General features: G+C 39.0%; 3 protein-coding genes across 5 annotated transcripts in view; 1 reads left to right on the top strand and 2 right to left on the bottom strand.

Moving 5' to 3' along the window:
- Positions 1–2,765: 2,765 nt before the first annotated feature.
- LOC111340779 (adenosine receptor A3-like) lies at positions 2,766–4,003 on the bottom strand. Its single transcript, XM_022947679.2, has one exon. The coding sequence runs from the start codon at positions 3,873–3,875 to the stop codon at positions 2,895–2,897; it is 981 nt and encodes a 326-aa protein (XP_022803414.1). The 5' UTR covers positions 3,876–4,003; the 3' UTR covers positions 2,766–2,894.
- A 5,784-nt stretch (positions 4,004–9,787) lies between these two features.
- Positions 9,788–14,894, top strand: LOC111340782 (prenylcysteine oxidase 1). Its single transcript, XM_022947682.2, has 3 exons — positions 9,788–10,253; positions 11,151–11,546; positions 13,364–14,894. The coding sequence occupies exons 1-3, from the start codon at positions 9,926–9,928 to the stop codon at positions 14,155–14,157; spliced, it is 1,518 nt and encodes a 505-aa protein (XP_022803417.2). The 5' UTR covers positions 9,788–9,925; the 3' UTR covers positions 14,158–14,894.
- The window catches only part of LOC111340781 (uncharacterized), a 24,400-nt gene continuing 23,045 nt past the window's right edge, over positions 14,409–15,763 (bottom strand). For all 3 annotated transcript variants that reach the window (XM_088753602.1, XM_088753603.1, XM_088753604.1), the window contains one exon: positions 14,409–15,630. The gene's annotated coding sequence lies outside the window, so the exon portion shown is untranslated. The remainder of the gene's footprint in view (positions 15,631–15,763) is intronic.

The following is a 15,763-nucleotide window of genomic DNA, read 5'->3' as shown; positions in this document are numbered from 1 at the left end:
TAGGGTATCAAACACGCATGCGTCACATGAGGCGTGGATACGTTCCGCATAAACGTCAACGGAGACTCTCCATTTTAAATTGTGAAAAATTGATGTAAGGATACGGGGTTTTTTAGTGGGGTTTGATTAATTAATATTCACCGATAAGATTCGATTTAAGGTAGATTTGATTAGATTGGTTAATGTGTTCACGGTAGGCTGAAGCATATTTAGTTCGACCAGGAAAAAGTTAGATTGAACACGGCAAATCTTAAAAACGAAGATGCGGAAAATTCTTTTTGGTTTGTTTGTTTGTTTGTTTGTTTGTTTGTTTTAAGGCCAAACTATTTCAAATTTATATGAATATGAAACAGAGCAGGATTTTTCAGTCAATATTTCCTATGAGTGTAGTGGTTTGCCTCAAAATTCTTTTCTCTCTTCCTTTCTCTTTCTTGTTTAACTTGAAGCGCAGTTGGTTTTCCGCCAATCCCTGGTTTTAAGTAGCTTTTATTTTGAGGAAAGGAACCAAAGTTTGAGACTAGGGGAAGCGAAAAAGTTTCCTTGATTGCGCCAAATATGTTTTAGTTCTGAAGTGAACACACCTTTTAAATGATGTTAGTGTCTTTAAAAGTCATGCTTATGTCAACTTATCAGATTTGCCTTTAATGGGTCAACTCGATGTTTCTCTTTATCTTCAGTCCTACTCAAACAATTATAACATAGCCGTTTCTCATCGCTCATTGGATGCATTCAGACTCTTACCGGGTCGCTAATTAGGTTTTTGCGTAAGAAGAGGGTGACATCTGGTAGACCAAGGCGCACAGGGAGTCACGGGAAGAACACAGCGGCCAAGCACTAGTTTTAACTGCGTTTTCTTGTCCAATCATGATCTAGCTTGCTGACATCGTATTCTTAATCATATCCGTATATTGTAGCAATGTAATTGGTGTAGTCGAGTTGAGTGGTTTTGGTGTTAGCAATAAAGTGACTGACTCGTCATTCTTAGTGCAATATCAGTTCTCTAAATCGATGCACCCTTGGTTGGGTAGTCTCAAGTAGCGGCAACATCTGATCGAGGCGGTCGGTTTGTGGAACGAAAGAAGACGCAGGGCGAACGAGAGAGAAAACGGAAGGGAACCAAGGAAGGAAGAATTCGTCCTCAAATCTTTCGCCGATTTTCTCTTGCTCGCTGATTTATTCGTCTCCACTGACCATTGGGAACCTAGCCAATATCATTCTACATGACGCACTTACCTTGATTATCCAATGGTGTAGACTTTTTCTTATTGTCATTATTTGTGATATTAGCGTTTCTGTCGTTTGTTATTTGTTTGTAAATCAACCCCCATATTTTTTCACAAATTATACTTTTGGCCTCACACCCAGCACCATTACATTAATTATTATATGTTCACCGTTGGAATTTTTTTTCCCTTGTAACTCTGTTTCCATTAGTGGTTCGAATGAAACATTGATGCCAATCATTAGAGTATGGAAAACCCTCTCTACTCTAAAATGGCTCCTGCAATGGTATCTGCAACCTCGTTCCCAGGGTCTCTCATCTTCCCGCCGTCTGGAGCGAGCTCCAGAGGGCTGGGAGATTAGAGACCCTGGGAACGAGGTTGTGGTATCTGTAAAACATCGTCTCAGTCATGAATGTTGAAACCATTTTGATCAAAGAGGACGAAACTGTAACACCTTCTTTGTCTGCTTGCCTAACAATATTTTTACACCACCCCCAGCAACGGTTCGGACTGGACGCTTTCAAGACAAACATAAGGGGCTTTCGTATTACCCTTTGAATACGAAATAGACCATATTTATTCAGTTGTAATTTGGCGATGCAAACTTAACCTCACTTCGTTGGTTCGTTTATGGATAATCCGTTACAATATTTGCGGTTTTGAGACACCATGGGCTTAGACCTTGGGGTCGCATGACCTAGATCAACAGTTCGTGTTTGGGTGCGTTCAAATCGATTCGGTTTCTCGCTTTTCTGGCCGTTTATAATTGTTTTTCGAGCCATTTTCCCTCTACAGAAGCCCTCAGGACGGCATCATTAGGCTGGAATGTGGGTAGAGGTAAGCCTCTGTAGGGAAACAGAGGTGAGAGATGGTTTCATGTAGAGTGGACCGCCAACGATGCTTTACTGCCAGCTTGGCGAGTTCACAAGTGAAGTTGTCTCTACCAAGGCTATGTGGCCAAGTTTTGACAGGTAAAAAATTCAATCGATGCGATATTTTGCTGGTAGGAGTGGATGGCCCGACACGATTCTAATAATTCTTTGAAATGGAAACGATAGGAGTTGCCTTTCCGAGCTATGGCGGGATTACCCAGAATTCTTTTCGGGCATGAACAAGGCAACGGTTGTGTTCGCGACACTGGCTTTCATCAATTGGAGAAACAAGGGCTGGCAGAGAAAGTAAGAAGGAATTTTCTTACCAAACTCCAAGATATGGCCCTGAGGTGTGATTTGAACGCAAACTTTTGGTTTTTTTAGCAAGTTTTTATCTTAAAAGATCGACATGTTTTTGGTGTTGCTCTTGGAGCAAAATGCTGGACTTTGGGATTTGTTGCCATACGAACGGTTCACTGCAAAGAAAATCAGGAATCATTGTGGGCGTTTTAGGTTGCAATAGGTGTCACATCAACGAGCCGGTACAATTTACACACTTACATAATGTTGTGTCTTAAGTTCGACAAGAAACAAGTATCAAAAGTGGTAACGGTATCATCTGGACATATGTGTTCACTTAGTATGCAAAGTGTTAAGACTGATATTTGGAAATAGTATGACAGCAAATAGTCGCATAAAGGAAACTTGAACTCGTATCTCGTAATCCGTGAGAAATGGACTAGCACTGTTACACTTGCCGTACTTCACAATTTTGACAGTAAGAATTTATCAACATAGTTCAACTTAATTCAAAAAGCTCGTCAACTGCCTTGGGGAGTCTGGACACTGGACTCATCCTTGGTGAAGCCGCGGTCAAGTTATAAGACAAAGGCGACGCTCTATCATTTAAATATGCAATCTGGCGTGTCCGTGGATCCTGGTGACGAATGCCAAACAATGAACAAACTGCCTTCCTAAAATCCGGCATCCTGAATGAGTACAAAAGTGGATTCATTAGAGAATTCCCAAAGTTAAAAAGGCTTAAAATGTTTATGAAAAGATCGCTCATTTTTCTGTTGAAAGCGAAGTACATAACGCCAAGTACAATCATTGGAAGATACGCCACTATGGAGAGAGATGTGGCCGTAAACAAAGTCACCGTTAGTTTGCGCTCTCTGTCCGATCTACGTTGGTCAGCTCGTCGCACTTTCATAAAGAGAGCTGAGTATGAGCCACAGATTACCAGCAACAAGAGGCAAATGTAGGGCAACCAGGAGAACAGGGCACCCAATGGTGATGAATACGCAAAACGTGCAACCGCAAACGAACTCGAAATGACGGCAGATAACACCCAAATAGAGGCAATAAAGAACAGAACCCGGAATTTTGAAGTCGCACGATGTCTCCATGGTAACATGGTTGCGTATAACCTCTCCAGTGATATGGCAGCCAGGTTTGAGATCGAGGCAACACTTGCAAAAGTGTCCACCGTCAGGAAAGTGATGGTGTGCCACAGCTCACCCAAGCCTGTCAACTGATAAATCCATAGCGGCAAAACAAATAAGCCGATGCACAAGTCCGCCAGCGCTAAGCTGATAATTAGATAAGAGCTTGGCTTTCTTACGCGGGAATCCCGTGCAAAGACAATGACGGTCAGAAGGTTTCCTATTACTATGACAGAGGCTTCGATCGTAAACACAGGACACCATATAGCAGCTTCGATCTTGTGTGATGAGGGGGAACTATCGTGGTCTGAGGATTTCGCTGTGAAATTCTCCATTTTTAGACCTATAAGAAGAAAATGAACACTTACCCTTCTCGTCAAAGTTTGATAAAGAATCCCCGTTAAACTGAGTCTCTAATTACAGCAAATGGTCCTATCAAACGGCTGTGCCTCAACAAATATTAAAAAAAATTCTGACTACATAGATGGTAAACGGCTCTTGGCAAACATTGAAGAACGTTTCTTCCTATTCCCAAAGGAACGTCTTCCTCAATTAATGTTCTGATAACGACTAATGTTCTCTTTTTTTAGCAGATCTGTTTTTCTCACAATCAGTCCTAAAATCTCATTTAACCTGAATTTGACTTTCGATCGCAGCTGATAACTTTGTCTGCGAGCTTTTTAATCAAGCCAGAACTATGTGTCGGGTCACTAAAATTGTTTCGGTTGTTGAATAGAGGTTTTGCACAGCAGCCATGTTGGATGGCAGGAACAATGAAAATATTTTGCATATGAAAGAAATTTTTTTCCTATGGGAAAAATAATCTATTGTTCCTGCCATCCAACATGGCTGCTGTGCAAACCTCTATATACGCAGCGCATTGTAGTGTTGTCATTCTCAACTAGGTTTTTTTCATTTTAAATTTCAAACTTCTGGAATATGATATTTTGAAATTTTTGATAAGGGCTTACGAGGAATGGAATGTCGATTGCTGCTATAAGGATTATATTTAGTCCAATAAAAGCATTTTGGTACGGAAATGATGTTTTTCGTCGCTGTAAGTTATTTTTTCCTTTTTTTGAGAGCGTGATAACCTGTTTTTCCTTCATTCGTATCCTGATTGGAAAAGACAAAGTACGAAAAATGATTAAACGTAATATTTACTGAAAAATTAATTATCGAATTTTGAATTGTCTTCACTAAGGGTTAAATATGATGCATCTGACCAAACCACGACTCATTTGTAAAACTAATTGCACTTAAGTTTGATGCAAAGAAGAGAAAAATAACACGCCGAATGTGTTTTCAACTTCTGCTGTATCTCGGAACTGGATGGTCGAACAACACTAACCACAAGCTCGGTTCACTTTGCAAGCCACATAGTCGCAAATAAATAGAGTATAGTGACCAGCCTCCCATTGCAAAATTGCTATGCAGGACATGAAAACAAATATAACCCACTTTACATGTGATAAACTACGAAGTCCTAGGTCAAGTTAGGGAACTCTCTCTTTTTGTAGGGGGCAGACATTTAAATCTATTATAATACCAGTCGAAAGTTATAATTGCACCTCCAATGCATTTTTATTCCGCTTTGAGCCATATGGTCCCAACCTGGAAAACTCGAATTGTCTTCATTAATTTATACATCTAAAGACTTTCCATAACGAACACGGAAAACGAAATTTCTAGTACAATCAGAAGAAAAGATTGTTACTGAGAGACTTAAATTAATTTCGTCACTAAATTGTGAAAAAGTCACCTACCTTGAGGACAGAGAAGCACTGGCGCTATGAGCTTCAAATCGACTCAAAGATAGAACCAAAAAAAAAAGATAGCGTGCAACCTGTAAGGTTTACATAGGAAGAAATTGTCAGTTTTAGTTTGGCAGCTGTAGGGATGCATTTTTGAATGAATGCTTTGAGAGTTTGTTTTGTCATTTTGACAGGCAATTTCGCAAATGGATGGCTTGCTCAAGTAGACTTTCTATTCGGATGACATCTGAACACATTTTATGTAGATAAAGGTGTTGTAATAAGTATATTTAAAATGGCAAAATATATTTCATTATGAATTGAGTCGCTTTCAAATAAACAGGGACTGAGTAATTTTTGCTCTGCAGATTTCAATGGAGAGCAATTGCTGTCTTTGTAAAAAAAGTACACAGAGTGTTTCCCAATGTATATTTCATATTCCGTGCAAAGAGCGAAGGCAAACAACGGGCGCTTTTCATTCAACAAAAATCACCGGTTCAAAATTTCGGTCTTTTCGCTGGTCGAATGGAACGCGTCAGACCATATCCAAGAGGGCATACTCAAAACGTATTCCTAAATTTTCGAAAACTTATCCCGGAACTTTTCCCGTTCCATTCAATTTCAGACCGGAAATCTCGAAAATTTTGGTCAAATGGAAAGCGCCCAACTAAGTCGTGTCTCTTCAATGGCCGATAACTTCTGCTCAGCTAAGATAATTCCTTCATAAAATGAATTTTTTTTCTCATTCTGTTGCTTGTGAAGGATGATAATTGCTTAGTTAAATAACTGTTGATGAAGTTTGTGTTCGAGAAGCTGTTCAACCTCGCCCCCAAGATGCTCTCTCCTAGGGAGGAAGAGAAAGGACACTGGGAACGAGGTTGACAGCTAGTGAGGCATCCTCGGAGACCCAGGGGCTGTGGGTCGATTTCAATTTAGGGCAGGAAGAGCCCCTGGGGACACTGTCTTACAAGACTAGCTCCAAACGGTCGTAGTCATTCTGCCATCTGATTGGTGCCAGAAAATCGTTGTGTTTTTCTGCCCAATCAGAGTGAAGTGTGCTTTAGAGTCCTTTCGTGTGTCTTAACACGGACATATACTAGTTGCTCAGTTGCTCGCTATGCTTGTTTGGATCGTGTGACGGAGATTTGCTTGAGGTGAAAAGCTTCAGTCTCTGCACACAATGTAAGAGAAATCGATCAGATTGTCCGCGAAAATCTTACCGGAAATTATACTGAATACTTTCGCAGGTATCACTAGAGAACGTGTTTTAAAGTTTGCGAGGTTTGTATACAAGACGATGGTTGCAGTCATTGCTATTTCGCTTTAAACGTTAAACGAGGTTTAAGCTTAAATCTTTCTAGATTTCTTGCATAATTTTCTGTGACTGAAACTTTGCCGTGAAGTTATTTCGTCGCACGGGCCACGCAGGTATGTCGAGTAACTTGCGCTTTCGCCCAAGTAGCTTTCTGCTCTCTGTGCGCGCCAAAATCTAATCTTCACTTTGTAGTAAACTCGTTCACAATACGGCCAAGGTTGCAGGGAAGTTAAGTTCGTGGACGACCTCCAGCAGGCGCTAAGAGAAAGCTTAGTTGTGTTTCCGGTTAGCTAATTAAAATCTGAACAAAAACTTATTAACGAGAACATCGTGGGAAGAAGAGATGTTTTCGGGCAGTTACCGAAGGGGTTTGGAAAGAGTTTAATCTTTCAACTGCTGCCGAGAGTGTTGAAATTCTTGAGCTAGGAAGGTCACGGATTCTCCTCTAGTCCCTTTGATCATTGGGAATCGATCCGATGCTGCTTTCAATGGGAAAAACAAAACCAAAGACCAAGAAATATTGGATGGAAAGGGCGGGTTTGCTTTATTGCAAATGTCAGCTTAGTAGTACAGGGTCATCTACCCACATCTAATAAGCAAAAGTTTCCACGCTCAGCTTTTCTTTTTTGTAAGCGAAGATGAGATTAGATTTTGGCACGCACAGAAAGTTGCGCAAGTACCAGTTGCTCGACATACCTGCGTGGCCCCCGCGACGAAATAACTTCACGGGATTGGCAAAGTTCCAGTCACAGAATATTATGCAAAAAATCTAGAAAGATTTAAGCTTAAATCTCGTTTAACGTTTAAAGCGACATATCCATGACTGCAACCATCGTCTTGTATACAAACCTCGCAAACTTTAAAACACGTTCTCTAGTGATACCTGCGAAAGTATTCAGTATAATTTCAGGTAAGATTTTCGCGGACAATCTGATCGATTTCTCTTACATTGTGTGCTGAGACTGAAGCTTTTCACCTCAAGCAAATCTCCGTCGCACGATCCAAACAAGCATAGCGAGCAACTGAGCTACTAGTATATGTCCGTGTTAAAACACAAGAAAGGACTCTAAAGCACACTTCACTCTGATTGGGCAGAAAAACACAAAGATTTTCTGGCACCAATCAGATGGCAGAACGACTGCGACCGTTTGGAACTAGTCTTGTAAGACAATGTCCCCAGGGGGCTCTTCATGCCCTAACTTGAAATCGGCTCAGCCCCTGGGTCTCCGAGGATGCTAGTGAGGATGTGCTTGAAGTAGTTGAGAAAGAGAACAGTAAAATCAACTGTTTTGTCAGTTTCAAAAGGAAGACTTAAATGGACGTTAGAATCTGCGATTCACCTTTTTCTTTTCATCTCACACTCGGTTGAGGTTAATTATAGTTTCGGTCCTACATCTTTTTGGAACTTCCTTAACATCACAAAGACAAAGAAAGGAATCCCTCCAGTCAGTCATTCTTCAGTGTTGAACAAGACCAAACAGCGGCTGCAGAGTAGAGGACAACACCCTCTATGGAATGCGTTCTTTGTCAACTTCACTGTACAATTACTGTGCTAACCGTCTCCTGGTTAGCTCAATGGATAGAACGCTGGACTGTTGTGCGGGAGGTCGAGGGTTCGAGCCCCGGCCGGACCAACACTCAAGGTCTTCAAATAATTGAGAAGAATATGTTACCTTTCTATAACATCAAGTAAGGGTTAGATATTCTAGTCTTCTCGGATAGGGACGAATAAATGGAGGTCCTGTCTCCTGCAGGGTTAGGGGTAGGAGACGTTAATTTCCCACGCACGAGATCACTGTGTGATGGATGTCCTCCCCTGGGTGGGATGGGTGGGATTTAATGGGTGGACTACTTGCATGGATCACATATGTTTCGTTCTAGTCCTACCCTACTGCGGTAATGCAGTGAAAAATGGTGTGAAAAAATAAAGAAGAGCAGAAGTAACAATCCATAAATTCCCCGTCAGCACATTTTATGATGTGCTAAGGTACTATCTACTCAGTTAATTACCTTCTAAGTTATTTATTAAATGAAAGGTAAAGGTAAAGGTCTCTATTTCTCTAAACAACATACGTGTTTATTTACAATTTTTGTTAAGGTTGAAATCAGACAAGCGCCTCTGGTAACCGTGTTTAGTCCGTAGCGATTTCACCTACCCACCCAACCCACCCCAGGGAGGACATCCATCACACAGTAATCTCCTGCGTGGGAAATTAACGTCTCCTACCCCAACCCTGCAGGAGACGGGATCTCCATTTATTCGTCCCTATCCGAGAAGACTAGAATATCTAACCATTTCTTGATGTTAAAGAAAGGAAGCATATTCTTCTCAATAAATTTTAAGACCCTGAGTGTTGGTCCGGCCGGTATTGAACTCTCGACCTCCCGCACAGCAGTCCGGCGCTCTCCCAATTGAGCTAACCAGGCGGCGGTTAGCCTTCTACCTCTACCACTAGCGTTCTCCCTCTTCTTATACTTTATTAATTGATAAAGCGTCAGTGCATCGCATCAATATAAATACAATGAAATAATAAATAATCGTGATCGATATTCAATGCATTTGAAATGTACAAAACGGGGCAAGATAATTTGGCAAGATCAGTGATTTACAGACTGATCGTCTCCTGCTTCTTTTCACCGAGCGATCTCGCTCGCTATGTCATGTCCTGCATAAACAACGACTTTTATTTTCTAATCATTTGGAAATCCTTGGATTTTTTGATCAACGAGAAAAGAACTCAGACCAAGTAACTAATCATATTCCCTGGCTTAATTAACGAATCCAATTGGAGATAAAAAGGCCACGGAGGCAGATGAATTTGCGACTCTTCTTCTTAGGTACACTTTAAACAAGATTGACTAGTTTCAGGACGTGCCGTTTTCAATGTCAATGAATTGGGCCGTTGAAAGAGGTCGTGAAAGTATGGCAGATTAACTTCCTGTTGTGCAAAGCTAAATAATAATAATAAAAATAATAAACAGTCATAAAAGCTCGTTTTCCGCCAATATCTCCGAATTCTGATTTTTCGCCTGCTTCCCTAAACAACGATTTTTACCAGTTCTTGCCCGCATTTTACGTGATTTACGTCACGAGCCCTCCTCCCCCCGCCCCGTGTAACGGATGCTCATTAATAATGAAGAGGTTGTGTCACGCTTCGCCAGTCAGCGTCTTCTTTGGCCCACGAGTAGCCGTACCCCTCCCCCACTAAAGAGAATTCTTGTGGTGAAAGTACAGCTACTTGTACGTCACGGTTTATACTTTTCTTTTCTTGTGATTAAGTTTGTAGTTCCTTTACGAATTTTCCGAGGAGAAACGATGTTTCGGGCTTTGGGTTTTGGCATAAGTACAAGCTTCCTTTTTATACCAGCCTTGTTCCTTGGTAGACAACGGTGCACAGTTTCCGCAGCTGAGAAAAATGCAAAACCCAACATTGCAATAATTGGAGCAGGCATTGGTGGTTCGAGTGCTGCGCATTTCATTCGACAACTCTTTGGACCCGAGGCAACAGTTGATGTTTACGAGGCATCAGATAGGATCGGGGGACGTTTGAGTACCATGGAAATTGCCGGGAAAAGGTTTGAATCTGGAGGATCGATAATACATAAGAGTAACAAATACATGGGAGACTTCGTCGAGTATCTTGGTGCGTGTCATAGTTCCATTTCTGCTAAAAGCATGCTCTTGTGATTATTGATGCTTAAGAAAATGATCATTCGTAACAGCGCTATATTAAGGTATCTTAACGTTATCTCTGCAGTCTTCTATTTATTTGAATATTTCGATGTTACAGAACAACAAGGATCGCTTACCTCTTTTGTTAGATCTGAAGCTTAAGTTAGCAGATAATTTGTCAGATTTCAAAGTATTTTTCCTTGATTTACTTAGAAGAAAAAAAAATTAAACAAAGAAAAATTTAATTCAGGAAGTAAGAACCAAACATTGACTTACTACTAGGTACTCCTACTTCTTCCCCCACCCATGAAAAGTGGTGATGACAAAGAATAAATGAAATGCATAGAAAAAAGCAAAAAATAAAAAGGGGAAAAAAGTGATAGAAAAAGTTATGAAAATTTTGCAGACGACCCACCTCTTGTATCACTTTCATATTCCTTGAAATCATTTCAGTGCCAGTAATTTATCCACAGCATTTATGTGAGTGGTGGATGTTTGAAAAATTTAGATTTCATCAATAAGTAAAGTCAACTTTTCTTGTTGGTAAAGGCCTATTGTGTTATTTGATCAATGAAATAATACATGGGTGGTTGTAAGTGAGTTAGATATCGGTTGAACACTCATAGAGAAATCCCAAATCTATGTGTGGCCATGTATTATTGTCTATACATTTGATGCAAATGTTTACACTGTGTCCATAAAAATGTTATTTCTTGCTTCATGACCATCAAACATAAGCCAAAATGTTCGCTGCAAATTTATGGGAGACAATTTTTTTCTATTCACCTTGGTGACCAAAACAGTCAAAGCTTGGAGTATGTGACATACTTATTAATTTTCTTCTTTTTTTTTTTTTTTCCATAAATAGGATTAAAGAAACTAAAAAGCAGTGAACCTAACAGCCTCCTTGGAATATATAATGGGGAAGAGTTCGTCTTTTATGGTAGCAGATGGAAACTTGTGAATTTCATAAAGCTTGTTTGGCGGTATGGCTTGTTTGACCTGTACGCCATGGACAATTTCATCACAAAAATGTTGACAAACTTTTCAAATATTTATGATTTGCAAGAAAAGGAACAGGCATTCAATACAGTGCCGGAAATGTTGCGAGCTATGGGCGGAGAGAAGTTTTATGAGTACACTCAGCAAACAACACGACAAACTTTGGAGAATATTGGTCTTAATCAATTGTTAATAGATGAATTAGTGACAGTTGTCATGAGGATCAATTATGGTCAGGATGTGACTATAAATGGGTTTGCAGGTAAGAAGTCTGACTCAGCACATCATTTAGTTTTATTACAAGGTTAACTCTGCAAGTGGTCAAGATAAGGCAAATTCTGTGTTCTGATTGGCCACATAAAGCAAGCATGGTGGTCCTGTTTGATAATTCAGATTGGGCTTCAATGGAAAAGTCATTGCAACCAGTTGACATATTACATGTTAACTTTTGGTGAATTTTTTTTTTATTGCAAGGAATTATTTACTAAGGGTATACACATCATTGGGATTGCAATGCATGTCCTGAAGACATAGGAACAAAGAAAAACTAAGACAATTTTTCAAAAATTATTGTTTTTCTTGGCCTGATTACCTTGTCTGAGCTAGAGGAATGGTTCTCTGGTTACTGGTGTAAATGAAGTTGAATTAACTTCAGTTCCTCAATCAAGAAGCAAGATGGCAGACACATGTCATATGCTACTTTAATTGTGGTTTCCTATTTTACTCAAGTTGAAAATTCTTAAAATGGATCTTGTTGACAAAGCCTTTTGATTAGTGCTGTTTTTCCAAATACTCTATTGTCACAGTGGGTCTCTACGTACACTCTGGAGTTTAAACAGGTACCTATCAACTGTGAAGGAAATTTTTAAAAAGGTTTTGAGGGAGGGAGTTGTTGTTGCCTTTTACCCAAGATATCAGGAATATGCCAGCAGTTATGGGGCAGTAGTCCATTAAAAGAGGTAACCCTCTAAATTAACCCAACTATTGTAGTATGTTTTAAATTACCGTCAAAATTAAGGTAAATTTGCTCGTTGTGCATTAGAAAATGACTCCAAACTATCCTGACACTGCTCCTTTAACTCTTTGGGTTGCTCTGTTATGAGGATTAAGAGTGCTCAGTTGGCAGTGGAGTTTGTGGCAGTTGGTTCTCTGACTTGTTGTGAGGTATTTACCCTCCATGTTCTCCTGTTTTCCTTCCTCAACAAAAACTGAGAATTTTTTTTTTTTGGCATAAAATACTTTATTTCAGAACCACATACAAATACATAGTTATTAAGAAAAAGGAAACCCAGAGGTTAACCCTATATCAAGGGTCTCCTATTTATGTATAAAATCTTACAGAACTAGTTAATAAAAATATAAAAAAGTCGAATAAGAAGCAGCTAAATATCATAACTAAATATAAAATGGCTATTCAATAAATATTCATGTTTCTTCAATTTTGATTTAAACTCACTAACGTTAGGGTGGTCACAAAAATTGAATACATTAATAGGAAGATTATTCCAGGGTTTGATAATTCTGACAAAGAAAGAATTTTTGTAGCAGTTCAGTTTTGTGAGTTTGAGTTGTAGTTTATATGGATGGTTATATCTCAACTTAGTGGTTTTACAAAGTTCAAAATAGTCACTGAAATTTAATCCATTTAGATTGAATACAGTTTTGTAGCATTCCATGGTGCAGATGGAGATTACAGAATTACAGATTACAGAATGGTGCAGATGGAGAGCCACTTCATGCATCTGCCACTACTAAATTCCATGATTACATTAAAGTTTTTGGTTTGACTTCATGAGTAACAGGTGATTTTGTATTCTGGTTGTCCAGTTGAGCGTAGCCCTGGGAAGGAATTTAGTTGATGATGGTAACTGATGTTTCCACAGTCATAGTGGAGGTCATCAGCAAAGTTAGTATGACTCTGAAAATGACTTCTGTTAAAGTTGTTAAAATTGCAGTCACCACCACCATCAACAGTCCTTCTCAATGACTATCCTTAACTGGACAATCAGAATACACAATTCCATTATCTCCATCATCATTATCATTATTATAATTGTTTTCTATCTTTTTTTGTTAAAGGGGCAGTGTCCTTGGCAGGATCACAGGGTGGTCTTTGGTCTGTTGAAGGAGGAAACTGGAAGGTCTGTGATGGGTTACTTTCCAACTCAAATGCTACTGTGTACAAAAACACTAAGATATCAGAGATAGTGAAAGGAAGTCATGGTAGTTCTGCGCACCCTGTTTACACCTTAAAAAGTGACAGTCAAATTCCAGAGCGGCATTATGATGTTGTCATCGTTGCAGCACCCTTAGAAATTACAGATTACTATTTTGATTGCAAAGACTGCAACAACTGGCCTATTCCAAAAGACCTTGGAGAATTTTGGCGTACAATTGCTACTTTTGTACATGGTCAAGTAAACATGACTCATTTTGGGTTTTCAACCGAGGATGATATTCCAGAAGTGATTGGCACAACAGAAACGCCCATGAACTTTTTTAACTCTGTTGGCAAGCAGGAACCTGTTGAAAACAGGACAGAAATTGATCCAAAGGAATTGCCCATTCGCAAAATTTTTTCACAGTCTAATCTGACTGCTTTGCAACTAAATAGACTTTTTAGTAGGGTGGATGAGATGAAAGTAGTATCATGGCTAGCATATCCACACTTTACACCTCCAGAAAAGTTTTGGTCATTTCTCTTGGATGATGGAGTCTTCTTTGTCAATGCAATTGAATATTCTGCAAGTGCAATGGAGATGTCAGCAGTGAGTGCTAAGAATGCAGCTTTATTAGCACATCATTACTACTCTGGGAAGACGTCAGATGCACACATCAACGAAAAGTACTCAAAACCCAGGAGTGAGCTGTAGATACAATAACATTTGCTAGTGTACTAAACTGTTCTAGATTATTTGAAATGATATCAGAGTGGCCATATTGGCTGTGTAAACAATGATTTGGCTGCTATAACAAGTATACAAGTCAGACCTCTGTGATTTTACCCTTTTTTTTTATGTAAACACCCTCTTTTGTTCTGATAAATCTCTATGGCTACCCACCATTGGGGTTAATACAGTAAGATCTGCAAAACAGTGCCCTACACAAAAATTGTATGCCAAACTTGAACATCAAACATTTCTCCACTTTAATTAGAACTTCCAAAAATGTATAACAATCAATAAAAATCTACAAGACACTAAAAGCTTTAAAAGTATGTAATAATAATGACAGAACTCATTGGTCTTATAAAAAACATTTAAGTGTTGTTTTGCACTTAGGAGTCATCGACACGACAAGTTTAATATTAGAAAATCCCTAAACTTTCACAAGTGTTTTTTTTCTTCTTTCATAACATGCAACGACATTAACCTAAAAAGCTGTAAGTGCAAATTGTCAACTTAAAAACCTGTTTAGTAAGCCCAGATTGTTACTACAAAGCCTTTCTATTTCCTTTGTAAAACACCAGCATACTAAAGTGTCTACAGGTTTAGATTTGTTTGCACAACATTTTGCCTAGAAAGACTTATTTCTATATATATAAAAGGTCTGATTTCCACAACTGGCTACATGTTTATACCAATATTAATAAACAACGATTGGGATGGCTGATATTTCATTTCTTAAATAACCAAGCTGGCTTGTTGTGTGAATACAGCAAGAGTGTCTCATGGTTGATCCATTTTTTTTTCACTAAGAATATAGAAGTAGGTAAATAATAACATTCCTTGGAAAATATCTTGGAGCCAAAAAGTACAACATTTGAAGATATACATTATGTAATTTAGTTTCTCCAATTGTATTTGAGTGTGTATTTAAGAAGAAAACCGTAAGAGCCAGCTCTGTTGACCTTTTACATTTTTAACTAAAAAATATTTTAGTTTTGTCACAATCAGTCCTTTCACACGCTTTTCAGTGCAAAGTAACGACTAAGATTACACCACGGAAATTGTCTGTGGCTAGTTAAAACTAGAGAAGTGATTAAAAGTAGAAGTCTGTAGAATTTCGAAGAATCGAATTACGAGTTGTAACAAGACTTCAAAAGATTTCAGAACACTTTTTAACTATAGGTCGTAAGATCAAACTCACAGTAATTATAACGGCCAATCATAACGAAGGGAAATATCACGCGAGTCCTTTAGACTCTTATTGGTTAAGAGGTTGGTCGGGCAGAACCAATGGAAGAGGGGATTTATCATCGAAACTCAGTTGAAAATAACTCTATTAGAATGATGTCTCGCATAGAAGTCAGATGGCTGCTGTTTTCGATCCACGTTTACAAGGAATAGCAGTTGCCACTTGGAGAAATCGGGAATGTAAGGCGTAGTTTATCACAAGCTTGCAGGCTATAAAGAGAGGAAATGATAGAAAGGTTTCATTTAATGTCCACCATCATCTTCAAGAATGTTTGCGCTATGGCAGTTTCTCACCGTGAATTATATCTGTGTAATTACAAGAAATGAATTTAAATCATTTCTG

The sequence above is a fragment of the Stylophora pistillata genome, chromosome 3 (assembly GCF_964205215.1).
Source record: "Stylophora pistillata chromosome 3, jaStyPist1.2, whole genome shotgun sequence".
In the NCBI taxonomy this organism is placed as follows: Eukaryota; Metazoa; Cnidaria; class Anthozoa; order Scleractinia; family Pocilloporidae; genus Stylophora; species Stylophora pistillata.
The sequence above is the reverse complement of the archived record's forward strand: the minus strand, read 5'-3'. Positions and strand labels throughout refer to the sequence as shown.